The following is a 17,397-nucleotide window of genomic DNA, read 5'->3' as shown; positions in this document are numbered from 1 at the left end:
GTGTAAGAGCAGTGTTCATGTTGATATTAAGTACACGTAATTTGGTTGCTTAAACAGAAAGATACAAATGGCTGTTAACAATGGTTTGGTAATACAAAGTTAGCATGTTTTGCACCAAGAAAAACACTGTCGTTAGTAGAGAAAGAAGGCTATTTAAAAACAACAATAATATTTGGATGTGTTGTAGCTTTCAACTTGTCGTTTTTAGAGTGTTTTGAGTTCTCAATCCAATTCAACAACTGATGAATCATGCTGTGCATATATACATAGCTTTGTTTCAACTCCAAGCTTTCGTTTAGCTGTTTAAACCAACCGCATTTAACTTTGCGGCAAATCCACACATTTCAACATCAATTACATTAAAAAGAAAAAGTATTCTTAGTTTTGTTTTTGAAGTGAGAAGAGAAAAGGGGAAGTGTATAAATAGAGGATTAGAATAAGCTGCTAGAGATATGATATCAAAGCCTAAGAATTTATAGAAATGGAGGGGTCGATGATGATGATGATGATGATGAAGAGAGGTGTGTTGGTTATGATGATTGTGGGTGCAGCTTTAATGGCGGAAATGAGTTTGGCAGATCAAAGACATATGGTTGGGGGAAGTCAAGGATGGCAAGAATCTGTTGATTTTGATTCTTGGGCTTCTTCCCAGACCTTCAAAGTTGGTGATCAAATTGGTGAGTAAATTTCTATATAAATACAAAAAAATTGTATTAATAAGAAACTTTATGTGACTTTCGATTTGATTTTGAAGTACAGTTTTTGTTGGAGAAATGGTACCAATAGTCTATTTTTAGGGGCCTATATGAGATCGTTGAAAATCCAATATTTTCTTTTGGTTGCTCTTTTGAGTTTTGAAATAACCATTTTTTTTCCCTTCCTTCTTTCCTTTGAATTCTTTTCCTTTTCCCTCCTAGAATTAGTGAGTTTGAGGAAAAAGCGAGAGAGAAATACCAAATAGTGAGAGGAAGAAGTCGAGAAAGAGACTAGAGCACGAGAGGAAGAATCCGAACAAAGAAAGAAATTGCAACTGTGTCTTGTCTGATGGGGAATAAGAAGAAAAAGTGGGAAAGAGATGTGGAGTGAGGGAAGGAACGGGACCTCATAGAGTGCTAGAGGCTGCGTTTTGGATACTTTCACACGTGGTTAACGTCATCAATAGAAGTCATTTCTCATTCGTTTTTTTGCCAAATTTTAGTTGGGCTCCTAAGGATAGTCATTTGTACAAATTCTTTTAAAAAAATCTTTCATTACTTCGGTAAGAAAAAACCGAAAAACACAATACAAGAAAAGAATAAACTCATATACATAAAAATTAACGTAAAAAACTTTAAACTACACTATTGCAATCGTTGACCAAAGTTACAAATAAAACACTCTTTCGAGACTACTTACACTATTTCCCACACTCAAACTAGAGTATATAAAAAAGAAGTTAACTAAATTATCACACTTAAGCTTTGAAATATTTTTAATAACATAATTTGAAATCAAAACTTAGACTTCTTTTATACGTTGAAACAACTCCACTTCTAATATTTTGCAAAATATGAACAGTTTTCAAGTACGATTCAAGCTTGCACAGTGTGGTAGAGCTTTCGGATGAAAGTTCATACAAGAACTGCGACATTGGAAATTCAATCGAATCAAAGAGTAGCGGAAATGACGCGATTAAATTGACCAAATCCGGTACTCGATACTTCGCCTGTGGAACAATCGGTCATTGCAGCCAAGGAATGAAGGTCAAGATCAAGATAGCCACTGGCAGTGCTTCCTCTACTCCATCTTCACCTTCTTCTTCTTCTTCTTCTTCTTCTAATTCACCTTATTCTCTTATGGGTTTCATCCTTACGCTGCTACCTTTCTATGCCTTGAGATCCATGTGAAATGTTAATTAAATACTTTTGAGTTGTAGTCTTTTTTGTGTTAGTTGGTTTTAATTATGAGTTTTTTTTTTTTGGTTTAAATCATGTTTTTGTTATTTGTTTTTTTCCTTTTTAAAATATGGTTATGGTATATGTGAACTACAATTGAGTTATATTCACGTTGATGTATTATTAATATGAGTGAGAATAAGATAATGTTATTGAGTATTATCAATTAATTTATAAATAAGACGTATCGGTCTTGTTTAGAGGAACAATTATGTTTTTATCTATATGGATTATAGAATAGAAAATGTAGTTAACTATGAAGTTGAGTTTGAAATATGATGTATTGGGTAAGGAAGTGGGAAAGTGTCTTAATCTGTTTATAAGCTATGTAGGTTAGGTTGTTTAAGTACAATTGTGACCATTAGTGAAACAAATATCACATTATTTATTTTAGGTCTTTGACAATACAAATTTGGTCATTCACAATTTTATGATAAGATCATCGTCGTCGTCATCATCATGCACTCTCGATTCCAAAGGCATTTGTTGCATAACAGTGCGTACAATATCAATTATATGTCATCTTAAAGATGGACGATAATACATTCGGAAACAAAAACGAAAATTGTTTGTACAAGACTTTGGAACACAACAAGTTGGTAAAAGCCCAAAAAGAGTAGAGAAAGTAAAGAAAGTAAAGAAAGTAGAGGTAAAATGATGGTAAATTTTATTTAAGCATAACTATATATATATATAAAACAAACAGAATCAAAATTGAATGGAGAATCCATTTTGTTTATTTGTAAAATTGAATTTAATAGAAGGCCCCAAAATTGGTGAAGAAGAAAAGAAATAATAGAAAGAAACAATGATATGAACTTGAAGAAGAAACAAATTGCAGCAGAAAACAATGGAATATGTGGGAGATCGTTGTGTATACTTTGTGTTGAATATAGTCATGAATGAGTTTGAGAAATCTTCATAGTTCAATTCCGTTTTTCATTGCCTTTGATCCTTGCCAAATCAGGAAATGCACTCAATATATTGTATGGCCTTAAATCTTGCCTCGTCAAGATCCCAATCACCGGCGGAACCTGCACAACACAACCATGAATTAAAGCAATTCCGATGGACTGAGTAAAAGAAGAAGAAGAAGAAGATGATGATGATGAGCTTACTCCGGCTGCTTCATATTTGGGGACGATCAACAAATGGCGGAGTCCTACTTGCCGGAAAAGAACCAAAGCTTTTGCCACCGACATGCTTTCCAGTACTGTATACGGTGTAGTGTTCGTCAATGGATGAAGATCAACGTACATTTCCATTTCCTCTTTCGTCACTACAAGCTCTTCGATCTTTCCTTCCCTCTCCGCCAATTCCACCCATGTAAATTTCTCCCTCACTTCCCAGTCCTCCGTCCTCCTCCTCTCTCTCAAGAACCATTTCTTCTTCAGCACTTGTAGTAGATGCGCTCTCAGTACTAGTCCGTGCAGCTCCGTCGCTCCCACTGCCATGCCCACCGGCGGCACAACCGCATCGGCATCCACAACAGGGAATCCATTGTGTGTTGTGTTCCTAAGAACCTCCACAATGCGTGATACTTTCTCTAATCCCCGAAGTGTCACCACCGCTGGTTTCGCGTCGGCGAGCTCACCGACGGTTATGTTTCTCATCCATGGCTCCGGATTCGCGTCGAGGAATGGAAGTCCTTTGAGGTGGAGAATGATGTCGTAAATGCTAGGATTAAAACTGTCTCCGACTGTTTTTGCAATTAGAAGAACAATCATGGTGATCGGAAGGAGAAGGAGATTGTTGGTGAGTTCGAGGAATATGACACAAAGAGAAACGGTCATTCGCATGGAGCCGGCCATTAAGGAAGCAGCACCGAGAACAGCTAAGAGTCCTTGATCGAGATTGGTGTAGGGTCGCATGAGGAGGCCGATGAGGCGGCCATAGCCAGAGCCCATCAAGATGATCGGAAGGAAGAGACCGGAAGGGACGGCGATACCGAAGGTGAATAACCCTAATATGCAGTAGAGAAGGAAGAAGATGACAAGGGAAAGAGGCTGATACTCGGCTGGAGTGTTGATGGAGAAGATGTTTCGAACAGCGTCGTCGTTGGTGGTGAGAAGAAGGGTAGCGAGATCATTGTAATAGCCTTTAGGACAGTTGAATTGCTTGAAGTTGCCGGACCGGCCATTGGTTGGGCAAGCTGAATCTGAAAGAGAAGAGTTGCAGGGAGTGCATTGAACAAGGTATGGCAAACTGTATTGGCAAATTGAAGTGAAAAGTGATACTGCTAAGGCTAGTAATAGTTTGTGCATTCTCCCTTTCCTGCAAATACCATTTTCACCATTGCAATTCTCATCAAATCATTCTGCAAGTTAGTCTAATTATGACAAATATTTGAATCTAGTTTCCTTTTGAGTGAATTTGCTTACTGATTGATGAGGTTGTAAACTCTGAGGATTTTGTGGAGAAGATGATTGTAAAGGCTTCCAAGGAATCCACCAAGAAGGCCAATGATAGCAACTGGAATAATGTCCATGATATGGTAACTTACAGAAACACCACTGACATCAAACATGATGAGCCCTCCTTCTCCAAACAGCCCACAATCACCTGCTTTGCATATTTCAATGAAAGTTCTTAGCACTACCACAACAATGGCTGTGCTGAAGAAGGTCCTCCATAGCAGGGCACTCCTCCACCAAGTAGCCACCTCTTCTAGAGCAAATAGGACACCCCCAACTGGAGCCCGAAAAGCTGCACAAACCCCTGATGATGCCCCGCATGTGATAAGATCCCGACGATCACGATCATTGTTGAAATAGCGTAGCCATGTCCATTTGACTCGATAGTTATCTGGTCCACCCTGTCCAAGTAAAGAAGCAATGCAGCTGCCAATGTGTACTAGAGGCCCTTCTTTCCCAAGATCTAGCCCAGCTGCCACTGCTCCAATGCTTCCAACAATCTACAAGGATCAAACCTTATAGATATCAAAGATCAAAGGAGTAATTTCATTATCTACATTCTGTATGAGCTGCAGATCAGTCTGATTCATTTTGTAGATTGATCAATGAATGGCATTGGCATTCATGGCATTACGTAACCTTTCTAAATCTTAAACCTATTCAATCAATCAATCAAAAGCAAATGCTGATATGCAATATACAGTGATGATGACAATCCAAAGATGACTCGATCGACCGTGTTCGTTGTGCTGAGATTCAACAAGAAAGTATGTGGCATACAGACCTTAACGATCAACGTCGTGGCGCCGAACATATTAGGAGTGTCTATGCCATTGAGATAGGCTTTAATTTCTGGTATGCCAGGCCCAGCTGCGGTGGGAGCAAAGCATACACAGAGAGCAGCAGCAACAAAAGTCAGAAGGAAGTTGGCAGTGGTAAAGTATGCGAACCCCATTAAGTACCTTAATCCAAATCATTTGGAAACCATAAATTTTTTAATTCATTAAGTTTCTGTTTTTGCAGGCGAACAAAACCAAGTCTAATTGGTTCGTATGTACTTACCTTTCTTCCTTTATGTAATCAACCACTTTCAAAAGCTTGTAGCCAGCAATATTTTCAATGGCAAGATTGATGAGAGTGGCAATGATCCCTGTAAGAAGTCCAACAAGACAAGCCAAAGTCCATTTAGAGAATATGTACTGCAGCACTTGAACTTTGGATCTGCTTCTCCAATCATGCTTAAACAGATCGTTCTCATTGATCCTGAATTCAAACCAAATCCAATTCAACAAATTGGAGAATTCAACGAAAAAGGAAAAAAAAAAAGGTATGCTTTTGCTTTCATGTAGTACTATTCTTACTCGTAATCCAAGCTTTCAATGAGAGAAACTTTTGCCCCAACAATGGCAAGAGGACTAGAAGAGAGAGTTCTGTTTCTCTTGAGAAGGGGTTGGTTTAAAGGATTGCTTTCTGGGTCTCTTTCTTCATCTTGAGGTTCTGCTTCCATGGAGTTTGTGAGAGTTGATTCTGTAACAAAGCTTGGATTCTCATCCATTGGTGCAGTGAAATGGACACAGAGAGACGAGAAGAGAAGATGGTCAAGTATTGGGGTTGGGTTTAGTTTGTGGATTGGGAGAAAGTGCAAAGCTTCTCCTCTGTTCTAGGATTTTAATGCAACAATGTCGTCTCAATCATGCACTTGTCTTGTCATTTTCTCCCTTGTGGTCATTTTAATGGCCAGTTCATTTTTTCCCATATTCTTTACCCTTTTTCCACTTTTCATTTTTGGTTTGTCAGTAGTTCTTTTTGGGTGGAAAAAAAAAATCATGTTTATTTGTTTTCATCAAGACTCCAACTTATCTTGGTATCAACATGTATTCTCTTTTTAAAGGTCAGACGTTCAATCTCTACCCTTACTCCTTCGTCGTGATGTATTAGAAAACAACTTTAACACTCATTTGGTTTGAGCCCATTTGGATCATTAATTTACAATTGTGACACCTTTCTTTCACCAAATATGACATTTTTATATACATAACAAAAATTACATATATTCTCTGTCTTTATTCACAACTTTATTGTTTTTTTTTTTCTAATTAAAAAGAAAGTTTGTCCCTTGAGTCAAGTTGCTTGGTGTGTTTCATTTCAATAGATGATACAGATATTTGTGATAATCCACCCACTTGAAAAAAGGGAAGTTTCATCCCATTTTTTATATTTGATGATAACCTATACATTTTATGTAGAAAATTCATTTTGATTCTTGGCTTTTATGAAAATAATGCAATATTATAAATATGAAGATAGGAACAAGATTGAATATTGCTAAAACGATTGATTGGTTCCCCATCACATTTCAAGAAAAAAAAAAAAAAGGTAAACATTATAAACTAGAAAGTGAAATATAAGATCATTCATAATTTTATAATACAAAAACATCAATTATGGTTTAATAAGTTTAATGAGGTGAGAATTGCACTCTATCCACGCAAACAAAAAAAAAAAAAAAATCCACTAGTCTTTAACATGCATACCCACATGTGCCATGTGCTATTCTAACAGTACCCATAAATAATTTCATAATATTAAAAATACATTATACATATTGCATCTTTATCTCTACTTGATGTGATACTGTTTGAATTTAAAAGATGAAAATAACGTAAGAGTTTATCCTTTAGACATTATGATTAAACGTCAATTTCATGAATTTTTTTATAAAAAATGTTAATTAATAGGATGGAGTGGAAATTAAATTAACAAAATTCGTATCATTTTGAAAATATTATCGGTGATTCCTGAGGGCTAATTGGATCCGGTGAGATAGGGATTGAGCAAAAATGGACAAATGCAATTGATTTGGAACACCTGGTGTGTTGTAGACCGATGGATGAAGAAGAATGGACGGTGGATTATAAAATGGCTCTTCGGTGATGGAAGAGGTAAGCCGATCTAAGTTTGGTAATAAAATTTGTAATGTGATTTCAATAACATCGGCCAACAACTTTATAGCTTTCTTTTAATAAAAAAAAATTGTTTTATTTGTCATTCCTCCAGCTTATGGGTAATTATTATTAGTATTGTTTTCTAATATAGAAATGTAATGAGGAATAATTACTTTTTTTTTTCATTTTAATTATGAAAATAATAATTATAATATTTGATATCAAATTACTTGTTTGGACTGAAAACTACTTCTCCCCTTTTATAGGAAAAAGAGAAAAAAAAAAAAAGGGTTTTGAGAAATTTAATTATTATTTATTTAAACCCAAAAACTAAGATATCATAAAGTACACAAAACAGAAAACAAACAAAAGGAAACACCATAATAAGAAAATGAAAAAAAAAAAAAAACAGTGTATTTTCATGTACAAAAATGTATTTTAAAAAGATTATAATTTATAAGGGTATGAAAAAAAAAATGAAAATAATTGTACGACAAAAGGTCCAAAATTAATTGAGAGAGAAGAAAGAGAAAGAGAAAAGGTGAGTGTATAATGTAGTGACAGGTGGCGAGTAGTTATAGGGTAGATCCACGTAGGAGGGGATGTCATTAAAGAAGATGTGGTGAGTGGTGAGTGAGGGTATGAGTCCCCATGAAAGGTCAGAAATATGTATGGATAAATCTCAATTATTATCAAATTATAGGGATTGGAATTGGAATTTCAAGAAACAAAGAGAAAGAAGAGAAACCAAAACTTGGAATTCAATGCTTTCGGCGTTTGGTTTCCACATCTTTATCTCTTCAATGCATATAATATTAATTAATTTATCTACATTTGTTTTTAAAATTAACATTAACATATTTACTAAATTAAATTTAACATAATTAAATTCTCCTTCATCATATATATCCATCAAAATCTATTATTTCTTTCCATATTTAATTTTACACCTTTTTAAAATAACAAAATAAATTAAAATATTTACTATGTTATAACAATTTTGTTAAATCTATTGTTTTTGATAAATATTTTCATTTTTTTACTATTTAGGATAATTTCTTTATTCTATACTTAAAAACATTTTAATTATTTTAGATTACATTATCAATTAATACATTTTTCATTCATTTTGTATTTTGATTAAATTTTAGTTCATTTTTAAATCGTCAATTTTAATAGATTTTTAATTTAATTAGTTTATATTACTAATTAGTTATTCGAAAAAAAACGAAAAAAAATCTATTTACTTAGTGTAATTTCTTGTCCTACCTAATTAATCTTCAGGCAAATTAACTAATTTGTTAGACTATAATTAAATTATTGAAAATATAAAAACTAGTTCCAAATACAAAACTCAAATAATATTTTGAACTTTTTTTTTAATCTACTTTTATCTATACTTAAAAATTTGGTCAAGTTTAACCTATATACTTTTAGTCGTTCAATAAATTTTAAATTTAATTGATCAAAAATCTTTTTTACTAAAATTGATTAAACTATATTCTAACTTTATTTTTAGTAAAGAAGAACAAATTTTCCTTTACAAATGAATTGTGGAATGACATTCCATTTGCATTTATGTATGTGTTTCAAATATGCCTATTATGATTATATTATATTTGATAAAGTCAAATGTAGTAATTAATTTGTATATTAAATAATTTGTCTTGTATTTTGAGGAAATTAAATAGTTTATATTTAATGTACGTTATAGTAATTAATTAAATGAATGCACATTTGCTTTTAATAATAATAATAAAAAAAGAGTATTAAACATAAACAAAAGATGGCCCCTCCCATCTTATGATCTCTCAATAAAAATGAAATTAAAATCTTTGAACGGATTTCCACAGTCAATGGAGTATCTAAATTCATTTACCCACAATTTATTTAATTATATAAAATTAGTGAGGGAAGAAATATATATAATTAAGGGAAAAATAAATTAATTTAACTAAAATTATTGGGCAGCTTTTAGTTATTTCCTAACTAATTGAATTTGTTTATTTATTTATTGTTTCTCTTTTTGAACAAACAAACACGGAGTTCACGTTGAGGGAGAAAAAGAGTGTAAAAGCAAAACGGTGCCTTCTCCAGACGCCACTCCTCCGTTTTCTTTTCTTTCTTTCTAATTTTAAATTTATTTATTATTATTTTCTTCTCATAAAAAAAATATATATGATGTTTAATGATATTTCATAATGTATGAAGATAAAGTTTTATTGTAATGGATGAAAAATAACTATCAATTTAACATTTGAAAGTTAAATTTGAAAATGAAACTTCATCAGAATTTAAGATTAATGTTTCGTTTTTCTTTCCGTGTAATGAAATCTACAACAATCTTTTACATGGAAGAAAATGAGTAGAAACTAAAACAAAAGCATCAAGAGCTTCTAACATTTCTTAGTGCATAACTATCAAAGGTAACCAAAGAAATAGCGAGACTATAAGCTATGAGAGAGACTATCATTCTTCTCGATGGTAAATTGAAACAATAAATATCGTTCACAACTCATTCTACATTTAAAAGTTATGTAGAATTCTATCCATTTTGGTTTTTGGACAAACTTATAAATTTAGGAGAGCTTCAAAGAGTATATAAACCATTTCAAAAGTTCTTGTAAAATTGAGTATAATAATTCTACTTTCATGTACATGATATTCATGATAATGATGATGAAGACCGTATTAACGTAAAATACGAAAATTAAAATTAAACAACTCTTTGAAATTGAAAACTATGGTAATTTCTAAACTAATTAATTATTATTATTGATATGTGAGTGAAAAAATATGTTGTCTTTTTTTTTTTTTGGCAACATGAGCTTAACTCAACTGATACCTGTATGTTCCTGTGGACAAGAGATCCCGAGTTCAAATCTCTACCCTAGCATTTATTAAAATACATTTAAAAAAAAATGATTTTTCTTTGTTTCTCAAAACAAATTAACAGTAACAAATAATAAGTGTCCATAATTATTGTTGTGTATATGTTATAAACAATCTACTTGGTTTAATAATTACCATCATTTAATTACTCTTCTAAGTAATGACTTCTATAACGACCAATAATTTACTATATTATAATTATATCTTACCCTTCACAATAAAGTAAATTGGAGAGAAAATGGTACAATTATTTATCACCTATTCTACATATTTCACCTAAATTTTATCACAAAAGAAAAAAAGTGAGAAAAAACTCCAAAAAGAAAAAACAAAACACTAACAATGAAAACTTGTTTTGTAAAGTTGGCAAATTAAGACTTAATATCTTCAAATATGATTTTTCTTTCGGTATTATTTTGAAAAGACCTTCTATAATCAGAGATAATTGTTATTTTTTATAAACTTATAACTATCACCATATTTAACCAACGTAGAACTTTGATCAAATTCTTAATAATTATTGCTAAACCTTTCATCCATTTCTTATAAACAGTGTGTGAGCTACACTCACATGGCAGAAGAACATCAATTTTATCAGAAAGAATGTTACATAAAATAGAATAGCGTTGTTCCTAAGTTTAAAGAATTTATACAATAAGATCTTTTAAACCATGTGTCATGATCGTAAATAAGTCATAAATAATTAAATATGTTAAATACAATTGGAGTGTTATTCTATAACCCTATAAAGGGAAACATTTTATCAATCTTTTTACTTTTGATAATTCTCTTTATCATCGCTCATTTTTGCGGATAATAGTTAAAAAAAAATTTATTTAAATTATATAGCAATTTTATAGATAATAATTAATTATATAACTAAAATTTAAAAGAATTGGAAGTATAACAAAAAAAAAAAAAGTCTATCGCTCTAGACTTTTTTGATCGTTTGTTAATAATAGATTAATATTTTTAGCAGGATATATTTGATAGACTTTAACATATTTTACTATATTGATAAATATTTATAAACTATTTAAAATATGGTTAGACGTGCGAATATTTAAAATCTAATCGCTATATTTATTATTATTAAAAAAAGAAAGGTGCACGAAAGTTTGTTTGGGCTTTGATAAAAGAAAAGCCCATATCTAATTGCGCTTCATCCACAACATCAACGGTTAGAGACTCAAATGAAGTGTGTAGCCATAGCGCTAACGCCTGAAAATGGCGGGAAAAGAGGAGTTCTTGTCCAATCAGACCTCAATGCACTCGTCTTTCCGTTCCTCTTCTCAATCCAAACAACAAATCGGTGGTTCCCAACCGGAGGAGGAGATATGCTGGAGAAAGCAAGTGGACCAGAATCTGAAGAGGCTTCAATCGCTTCTCTTCGGCGCCGATTTCGCCCTCGAGAAAGCCGATTACTCTGCTGCTCAACTTCTCGGTCTCCGTCTTCTTGGATTTCTCGACTCTCACACTCATACCGACCTTGATCAAGCTTTTATTCAGCCTATTAGGCGCGAAGCTCTTGAGAAAATTCATGTCGCTCGTCGATCTCTCATGCCGGAATCCGATCGGTTTGAATTTTAAGAGCACATACGTTATTTCTTCTTTTACCTTCTACTTGCAGAAATGCTATTGAGCGCTAGGAAATGAGTGCGAACTGTCGCTTTAGCATTGGATAGTTATTATTTAGTACTTAGAAGTGTAATTGATTTGGTACTTAGCTGAGTAGCCAGTTTAACTGTGAAAATTGTGGTTTTAGTTGGAGTAGAGCTAGGTGAGACAATCAGAAGCAAAATTCAGTCACGGTGAAGGAAAAAATAGATGAATTTTCTGGTCCTTAGCTCAGGTCGTGTAGATAATGGGGAGTGAAATAGCAGGATTCAAGGTTGGAAAAGAGCTGTTGAAACTACCGTAAACACTAGCAGACGGTTGATGTCATGATTAATTGGATGACGGATGGTGGTTTTGAATTTTCATATGGTGTACAATAAACATAAGCAATTCAAGTGCAAAATGTACTTGTGTAGTTTACACATTGATTTCATTGGGTAGCTAGCGCTAGATATTAGCATTTGCAATTACTGTAAGGCGTCTCATTAAATGTACTGATAAGTGATCTTTGGAGACTTTAAACGTTACACTATCCTTTATTAGTTTCATTTTAGTTATATCTCCTTAAATATTATTATATTTTGATCTTTGAGACTGAAAGCATCTAACTGTAAAGTACTATCCTTTATTAATTCCAATTTGGTTGTTGCACCATCTGTACGCTCTCAGACAAGTGTTCGAACAAGCAAGGACTGCCCCAGGATGTGTATTTAGCATGAGCAAGGATGTGGATTTTAGCAAGATTACGCAGTCAAAGTACTTTCAGGCACTTCAACACTCTAACGGAAGGATTATAAATGAATTGGTAACTCACATACATTGAAGAAGTTTATTCATTTAATTTCCTAGGATCTTTGAAAATTTCAGTACAGAATGTCTTGTCATGTGTGCTCATCATATGATATCTTCTCAGGATCAGCTGGCGAGAGTGAACAAGTTGAGTACCGACGCACCAGAAATCACTGCAGAAGCAAAGGTTACATCCCCCCTGTATAAAAAAGATCATGGCAGGACAAGTCCTAATCTGTACAGGAGTTCTTTGAACTCAAGTAATCGCTTTGACGATTGTATTATTGTTGAAAAGGATCCTTCATTATATGATCATAAAAAAACTCAAGGTGTATCTTTCACAAAACCTGAGGAGGAAGGGCGAGCTCACAGAAACATGTTTTCATCACCGACAAGGCGTGCTCGGATGGAAATAACTAGTCCTAAGGAAGACAATACCAACTCACCTTCGGGTACTGAAGATGCTAATGCTGACTTCTCTGGCAATGCCTTTGTCACAGCAAGAACAAAACTGGTATTTTCTTCCACAGTTAATGCTGGTGCATAGTTTTATAAAAGCTATTTCAAAGTCAGATGAAGTGAACTCATTTTGAGAAGATTTAGGGCCCGCCAATATCCTGACTGTAAATCAACTTAATGCTAATATTTTCTCTATGGAAAGATAATTGTATATTAGCTAAGTGATTCTTGCATTGTTCTCCTAGCCTAAGCCAAGGGATTCTGGTCTTCCCATAGCCTGTTTCATTTGTTTATTTTTATCAACAACTTTTGAAGAACTTGTTTGGTTCTTCACTATTAGGAAATGGATGCAAAGCAAAAACGAGGACTTGCGGGATCACCAAATACTTCAGTCTCCCCTCAATGCAATGATAATGTTTCATATAAAGGATATGGGATGCGATCGTATGGTTCTTCACGCCGTGGAGTGCGTGGTAATTTTGTCCCTCCTGTTAGGTCTACCGGGGGCACTGCTGGAAACATGGTAAATTCACGAAGTGGTGGAAAAGGTGAAGATGCTTTGGATGACTCAACAAAGAGATGGTAAATATTTTAACTGCAAGATCTAAAGTTTGCTGATGAAAGTTCCAGACTTCACTTTACATCTTGTTATTCCCCAAACCATCTCCAAGTGATCGAGTATTTTCTCAGTATCTAGACAAACTAGAGGGTAGTAGGTTCCTCTTCCTGTTTGAATGCTCTATTTCCCTGTAGCTACTGGCTCTGCAACTCTTCTGTGTACATCTACAATGCTCAAAGGCTTGTCATTTGTCGTGTGTGATGCTTCGACTAATTTTTTGTTTTCTATATAAAGATTTTAGTAGTTGGCCTGACGTTCTGGAATTGTTAACTCTTCTACATGATATAAGATAGTTACTATAGTTTCTGTTACTAAACTTTCCAACGGTTTACAGAAGTCTTGCTTGAAATCCTTTAGATGTGTCAACAATATAATCTGCTTCTTGCGACTATTTAGATTCTGATACATTTCATGTTGTATTCTAGTTTGGACATGTTGTGCGGACCTGATGGTGAGCTTCCTGAAAAATTAAGGAACTTGGAGCCTAGACTTATTGAACATGTTAGCAACGAGATTATGGACAGGGATCCTAATGTTCGGTGGGATGATATCGGTATAACAAGACATTTCGTTTCATTGTTCAATATGGTTTCGTTGGTTACAAAATTGTGCTGATTTAAATTCCTTGCATGGATATTTGTAGCTGGCCTTGAACATGCAAAAAAGTGTGTAACTGAAATGGTTATATGGCCTTTATTACGTCCTGACATTTTCAAAGGTTGTCGTTCTCCTGGAAGAGGTCTCCTTCTTTTTGGTCCGCCGGTGAGTTTAAAGCTCCATGAATATTTTAAACAGGAAGTTTTGTGGTATAAGCTATAATTTTCTTACAGGGAACAGGTAAAACAATGATCGGAAAAGCAATCGCTGGAGAGGCAAAAGCAACTTTCTTTTATATATCTGCCAGCTCATTAACTAGCAAGTGGGTAAGTGCTGATGTGATTGGAACTATTTACGTAATAGTCATGAATATCCTTGGCTTGGGCTTTCGGGAAAATATCGATTGATCTTGATGTTTCAAAGATGGTTTTTAGTTACCTTGTTGACACAATCATTAAATTTTAATCGAAACCTTCTCTTTGCCATTTTAAACTACTTGTTTTTGGAATATAGAATATTTTTACTTCACTGCTTGATTGTTTTATCACTTATCATAGTTCTAAAAAAAAATCTTATGATACTTTTCCAATATTTTATAGGTTGTTTGTGAATTGGTCTGAACACTATTTTTATGTTTTTTTCCAAAAACTATTTTACATTGTCGCAAAGATTGAGGTTACTGTGCATTTTAAACTACTATTTATGAACTATTGTTGAGACCAAACTACAAGAAAATAGAACTTTTTGAAAATAATTCACCAAAACGAAGAAAATCAACTATTTAGGGACTATTATTGAGACCAAATTACAAGTAAAACAAACTTTAAGAAAAACAAGAAACTTTTTACTTTGTTTTTGTTTGAAAAGTAAGTGAGCTTTTCAAAACAACTTCCAACCAGCCTCTTAGTTCGTTTGAAAATATGTTTAACATGTGTCAAGTAGTAACTTTTCAAGTGGTAAATTTAGATTGGTGAGGGCGAAAAGCTAGTGAGGGCCCTCTTTGGGGTTGCCAGTTGTCGTCAGCCAGCTGTCATCTTTGTTGATGAAATTGATTCGCTTTTGTCTCAGGTAGACTTCTTGTCTCCTCATGCTTGAATTAGTTTTCAGTTCGTTTAACAGTTCTGTTCATTAAGCAAGTTTGTTAAACAAAGACCACTCATGTTGGTTTAAGATTATTTCATATATTTATCTTTTTGTATCACTTCGAAATTTTCTTCCATTTGCAGCGAAAGTCAGAAGGTGAACATGAATCAAGTAGACGACTCAAAACACAGTTCCTTATTGAAATGGAGGGCTTTGACAATGGCAGCGAGCAGATTCTTCTCATAGGTAATGTTTTCCCATTTTTAAAATATTGCTCGAGGTTCCCATGTATCCATTTGACTGGTGAATTTGTCTCTCTCTCTCTGTTTTTCTCCCTCCTGACTGAATCAGCAATGGTTTGCAAATTGCAACACGAAAATTGCTCTACACCTTCTAGTTTTATTGTGTTTTTTCTTGGAAATTCTGGAAACGCTGTACAATAGTAAGTTCATGCAAATGATTGAATGTAATGTGACCTGACATTCAAAATTTTTTAATTTGAAAATAAAGGTCACGACTTGTTCAATTTTCGATACTATCTCAAAAAAGATGTTTTGAATCAATTTCTTTCTGACAGTCATATTTTTCTTATGCACAAAGCTGAAAGTGGGCACGCTCTCTCTTAAGATTAAACTTCTAGTATTAATAACGTTCATCTTCAAACTCTTCAAGGTTTTTATCACACAATTTTAAAAGCAAATGCGAACATCCTAAAGATATTCAACCTATACAGGAGCAACTAATCGACCACAAGAACTTGATGAAGCTGCAAGGAGACGGCTTACCAAGCGACTTTACATTCCTCTCCCTTCTTCAGGTACAAGTCATGGTTTTATCTGTAGTAACTAAATGCAGCTGACGCTCTTATCTCTTTGCTAACTTGTTTTATTGACAATATAGAAGCAAGAGCATGGATTGTGCGTAATCTCTTGGAGAAGGATGGACTATTCAATCTTTCTAAAGACGAAATTGATACGATATGCACTTTGACTGAAGGTACTAGCTACATTACATAGTTTAGGACTAAATTCTCACCTTTACTAGTTATCTAGAAGTCTAGGACTGAATGCACATTACCGGTCTTTGACTTTCTCTATGAATTCTTTCTGGAAAATGTGCAATTTTAGGTTATTCGGGTTCAGACATGAAAAACCTTGTGAAGGACGCTTCAATGGGCCCATTAAGGGAGGCTCTGAAACAAGGCACAGATATCACGTTGCTTAAAAAGGAGGATATGCGGCCTGTAACCCTTAAAGTAGGATTTTAATAGTTGAATATAGATATGTTCCTTTTCTCAGGGTTATTATCCTTTATTTCTTTCTGGCTTATTTTTGTAGGACTTTGAGAGCGCAATGCAAGAGGTGAGGCCCTCTGTTTCTTTGAGCGAACTTGGCACATATGACGAATGGAACAAGCAATTTGGGAGCTTATCACTTTGAATCTTTTTACTTGACATAGAAGGTATGCTGGCAGGCCAAGGTTGGACTAAATTATAAATGATATTTAAGAATTACTCACTGTCTTCCATTTTGAGATCTGAAACAGACCACCTTACATCATTTATCTTCTTTATTTGGAATTTTCAGGTATGTACAGAACCTTAGGCAAATAATCAATCCCGAGTTCAAATGGTTTAGGAGTATTTCTTCCAAAAGTACTTTAAGCCTTGTTTTAAGTTTCTGCATATCTTGTTGTAGTTTGTGTAATCTCCTTTGTATCCACTCTTCCTATCAACCTTGCAGTTGATGGTTATGGAGAATGTTTATGATAGTATTGGTATTAGAGTAACGTTAGGGGTATATTAATAATTAGCTAGAGAATTTAGAGTTTCAAGATTGTAAGGGTCAAAGTACCTCGAACACTTGGTTTTTCTTTTTCTTGTATTATTGTTATCTTTTCTATCTCAATATATCTGGGTTCCATCGGTTTAGTTCTTTTTTTCTTATAATTTTTTTTAAAAATTGAACCAATTTCTTATATTTTATTCATGAAAGCTCTACTTTTATCCATGGCCCCAAGATCGATCTCATGTCGTCTAAATAGGAAAT

The 17,397-nt window shown here is 33.8% G+C and overlaps 3 protein-coding genes and 1 long non-coding RNA gene across 4 annotated transcripts; 3 read left to right on the top strand and 1 right to left on the bottom strand.

The window, feature by feature from the left end:
* The first annotated feature begins 433 nt into the window (after positions 1-433).
* Positions 434-2,112, top strand: LOC101212623 (mavicyanin). The gene is made up of 2 exons (XM_004138744.3): positions 434-677; positions 1,558-2,112. The coding sequence occupies exons 1-2, from the start codon at positions 482-484 to the stop codon at positions 1,884-1,886; spliced, it is 525 nt and encodes a 174-aa protein (XP_004138792.2). The 5' UTR covers positions 434-481; the 3' UTR covers positions 1,887-2,112.
* Positions 2,113-2,860: 748 nt separating this feature from the next.
* On the bottom strand, positions 2,861-5,903 carry CLCA (chloride channel protein CLC-b-like). Its single transcript, NM_001280747.1, has 6 exons — positions 5,710-5,903; positions 5,411-5,611; positions 5,133-5,310; positions 4,316-4,848; positions 3,053-4,208; positions 2,861-2,968 (listed from the first exon to the last, which is right to left on the bottom strand). The coding sequence occupies exons 1-6, from the start codon at positions 5,901-5,903 to the stop codon at positions 2,861-2,863; spliced, it is 2,370 nt and encodes a 789-aa protein (NP_001267676.1).
* On the top strand, positions 5,142-6,340 carry LOC116402120. Its single transcript, XR_004214554.1, has 2 exons — positions 5,142-5,283; positions 5,372-6,340. It is a non-coding gene; the product is annotated as an uncharacterized LOC116402120 (long non-coding RNA).
* A 5,041-nt stretch (positions 6,341-11,381) lies between these two features.
* On the top strand, positions 11,382-17,284 carry LOC101210508 (ATPase family AAA domain-containing protein FIGL1). The gene is made up of 14 exons (XM_004138567.3): positions 11,382-11,762; positions 12,472-12,607; positions 12,716-13,105; positions 13,391-13,632; positions 14,095-14,222; positions 14,313-14,431; positions 14,500-14,592; positions 15,233-15,334; positions 15,493-15,595; positions 16,083-16,166; positions 16,250-16,345; positions 16,477-16,604; positions 16,687-16,810; positions 16,936-17,284. Exons 1-13 carry the CDS (start codon positions 11,413-11,415, stop codon positions 16,786-16,788), a joined length of 2,073 nt encoding a protein of 690 aa, XP_004138615.2. The 5' UTR covers positions 11,382-11,412; the 3' UTR covers positions 16,789-16,810; positions 16,936-17,284.
* The last annotated feature ends 113 nt before the right edge of the window (positions 17,285-17,397 follow it).

This window comes from Cucumis sativus, chromosome 2 (assembly GCF_000004075.3).
Source record: "Cucumis sativus cultivar 9930 chromosome 2, Cucumber_9930_V3, whole genome shotgun sequence".
NCBI classification, from domain to species: domain Eukaryota; kingdom Viridiplantae; phylum Streptophyta; class Magnoliopsida; order Cucurbitales; family Cucurbitaceae; genus Cucumis; species Cucumis sativus.
The sequence above is the reverse complement of the archived record's forward strand: the minus strand, read 5'-3'. Positions and strand labels throughout refer to the sequence as shown.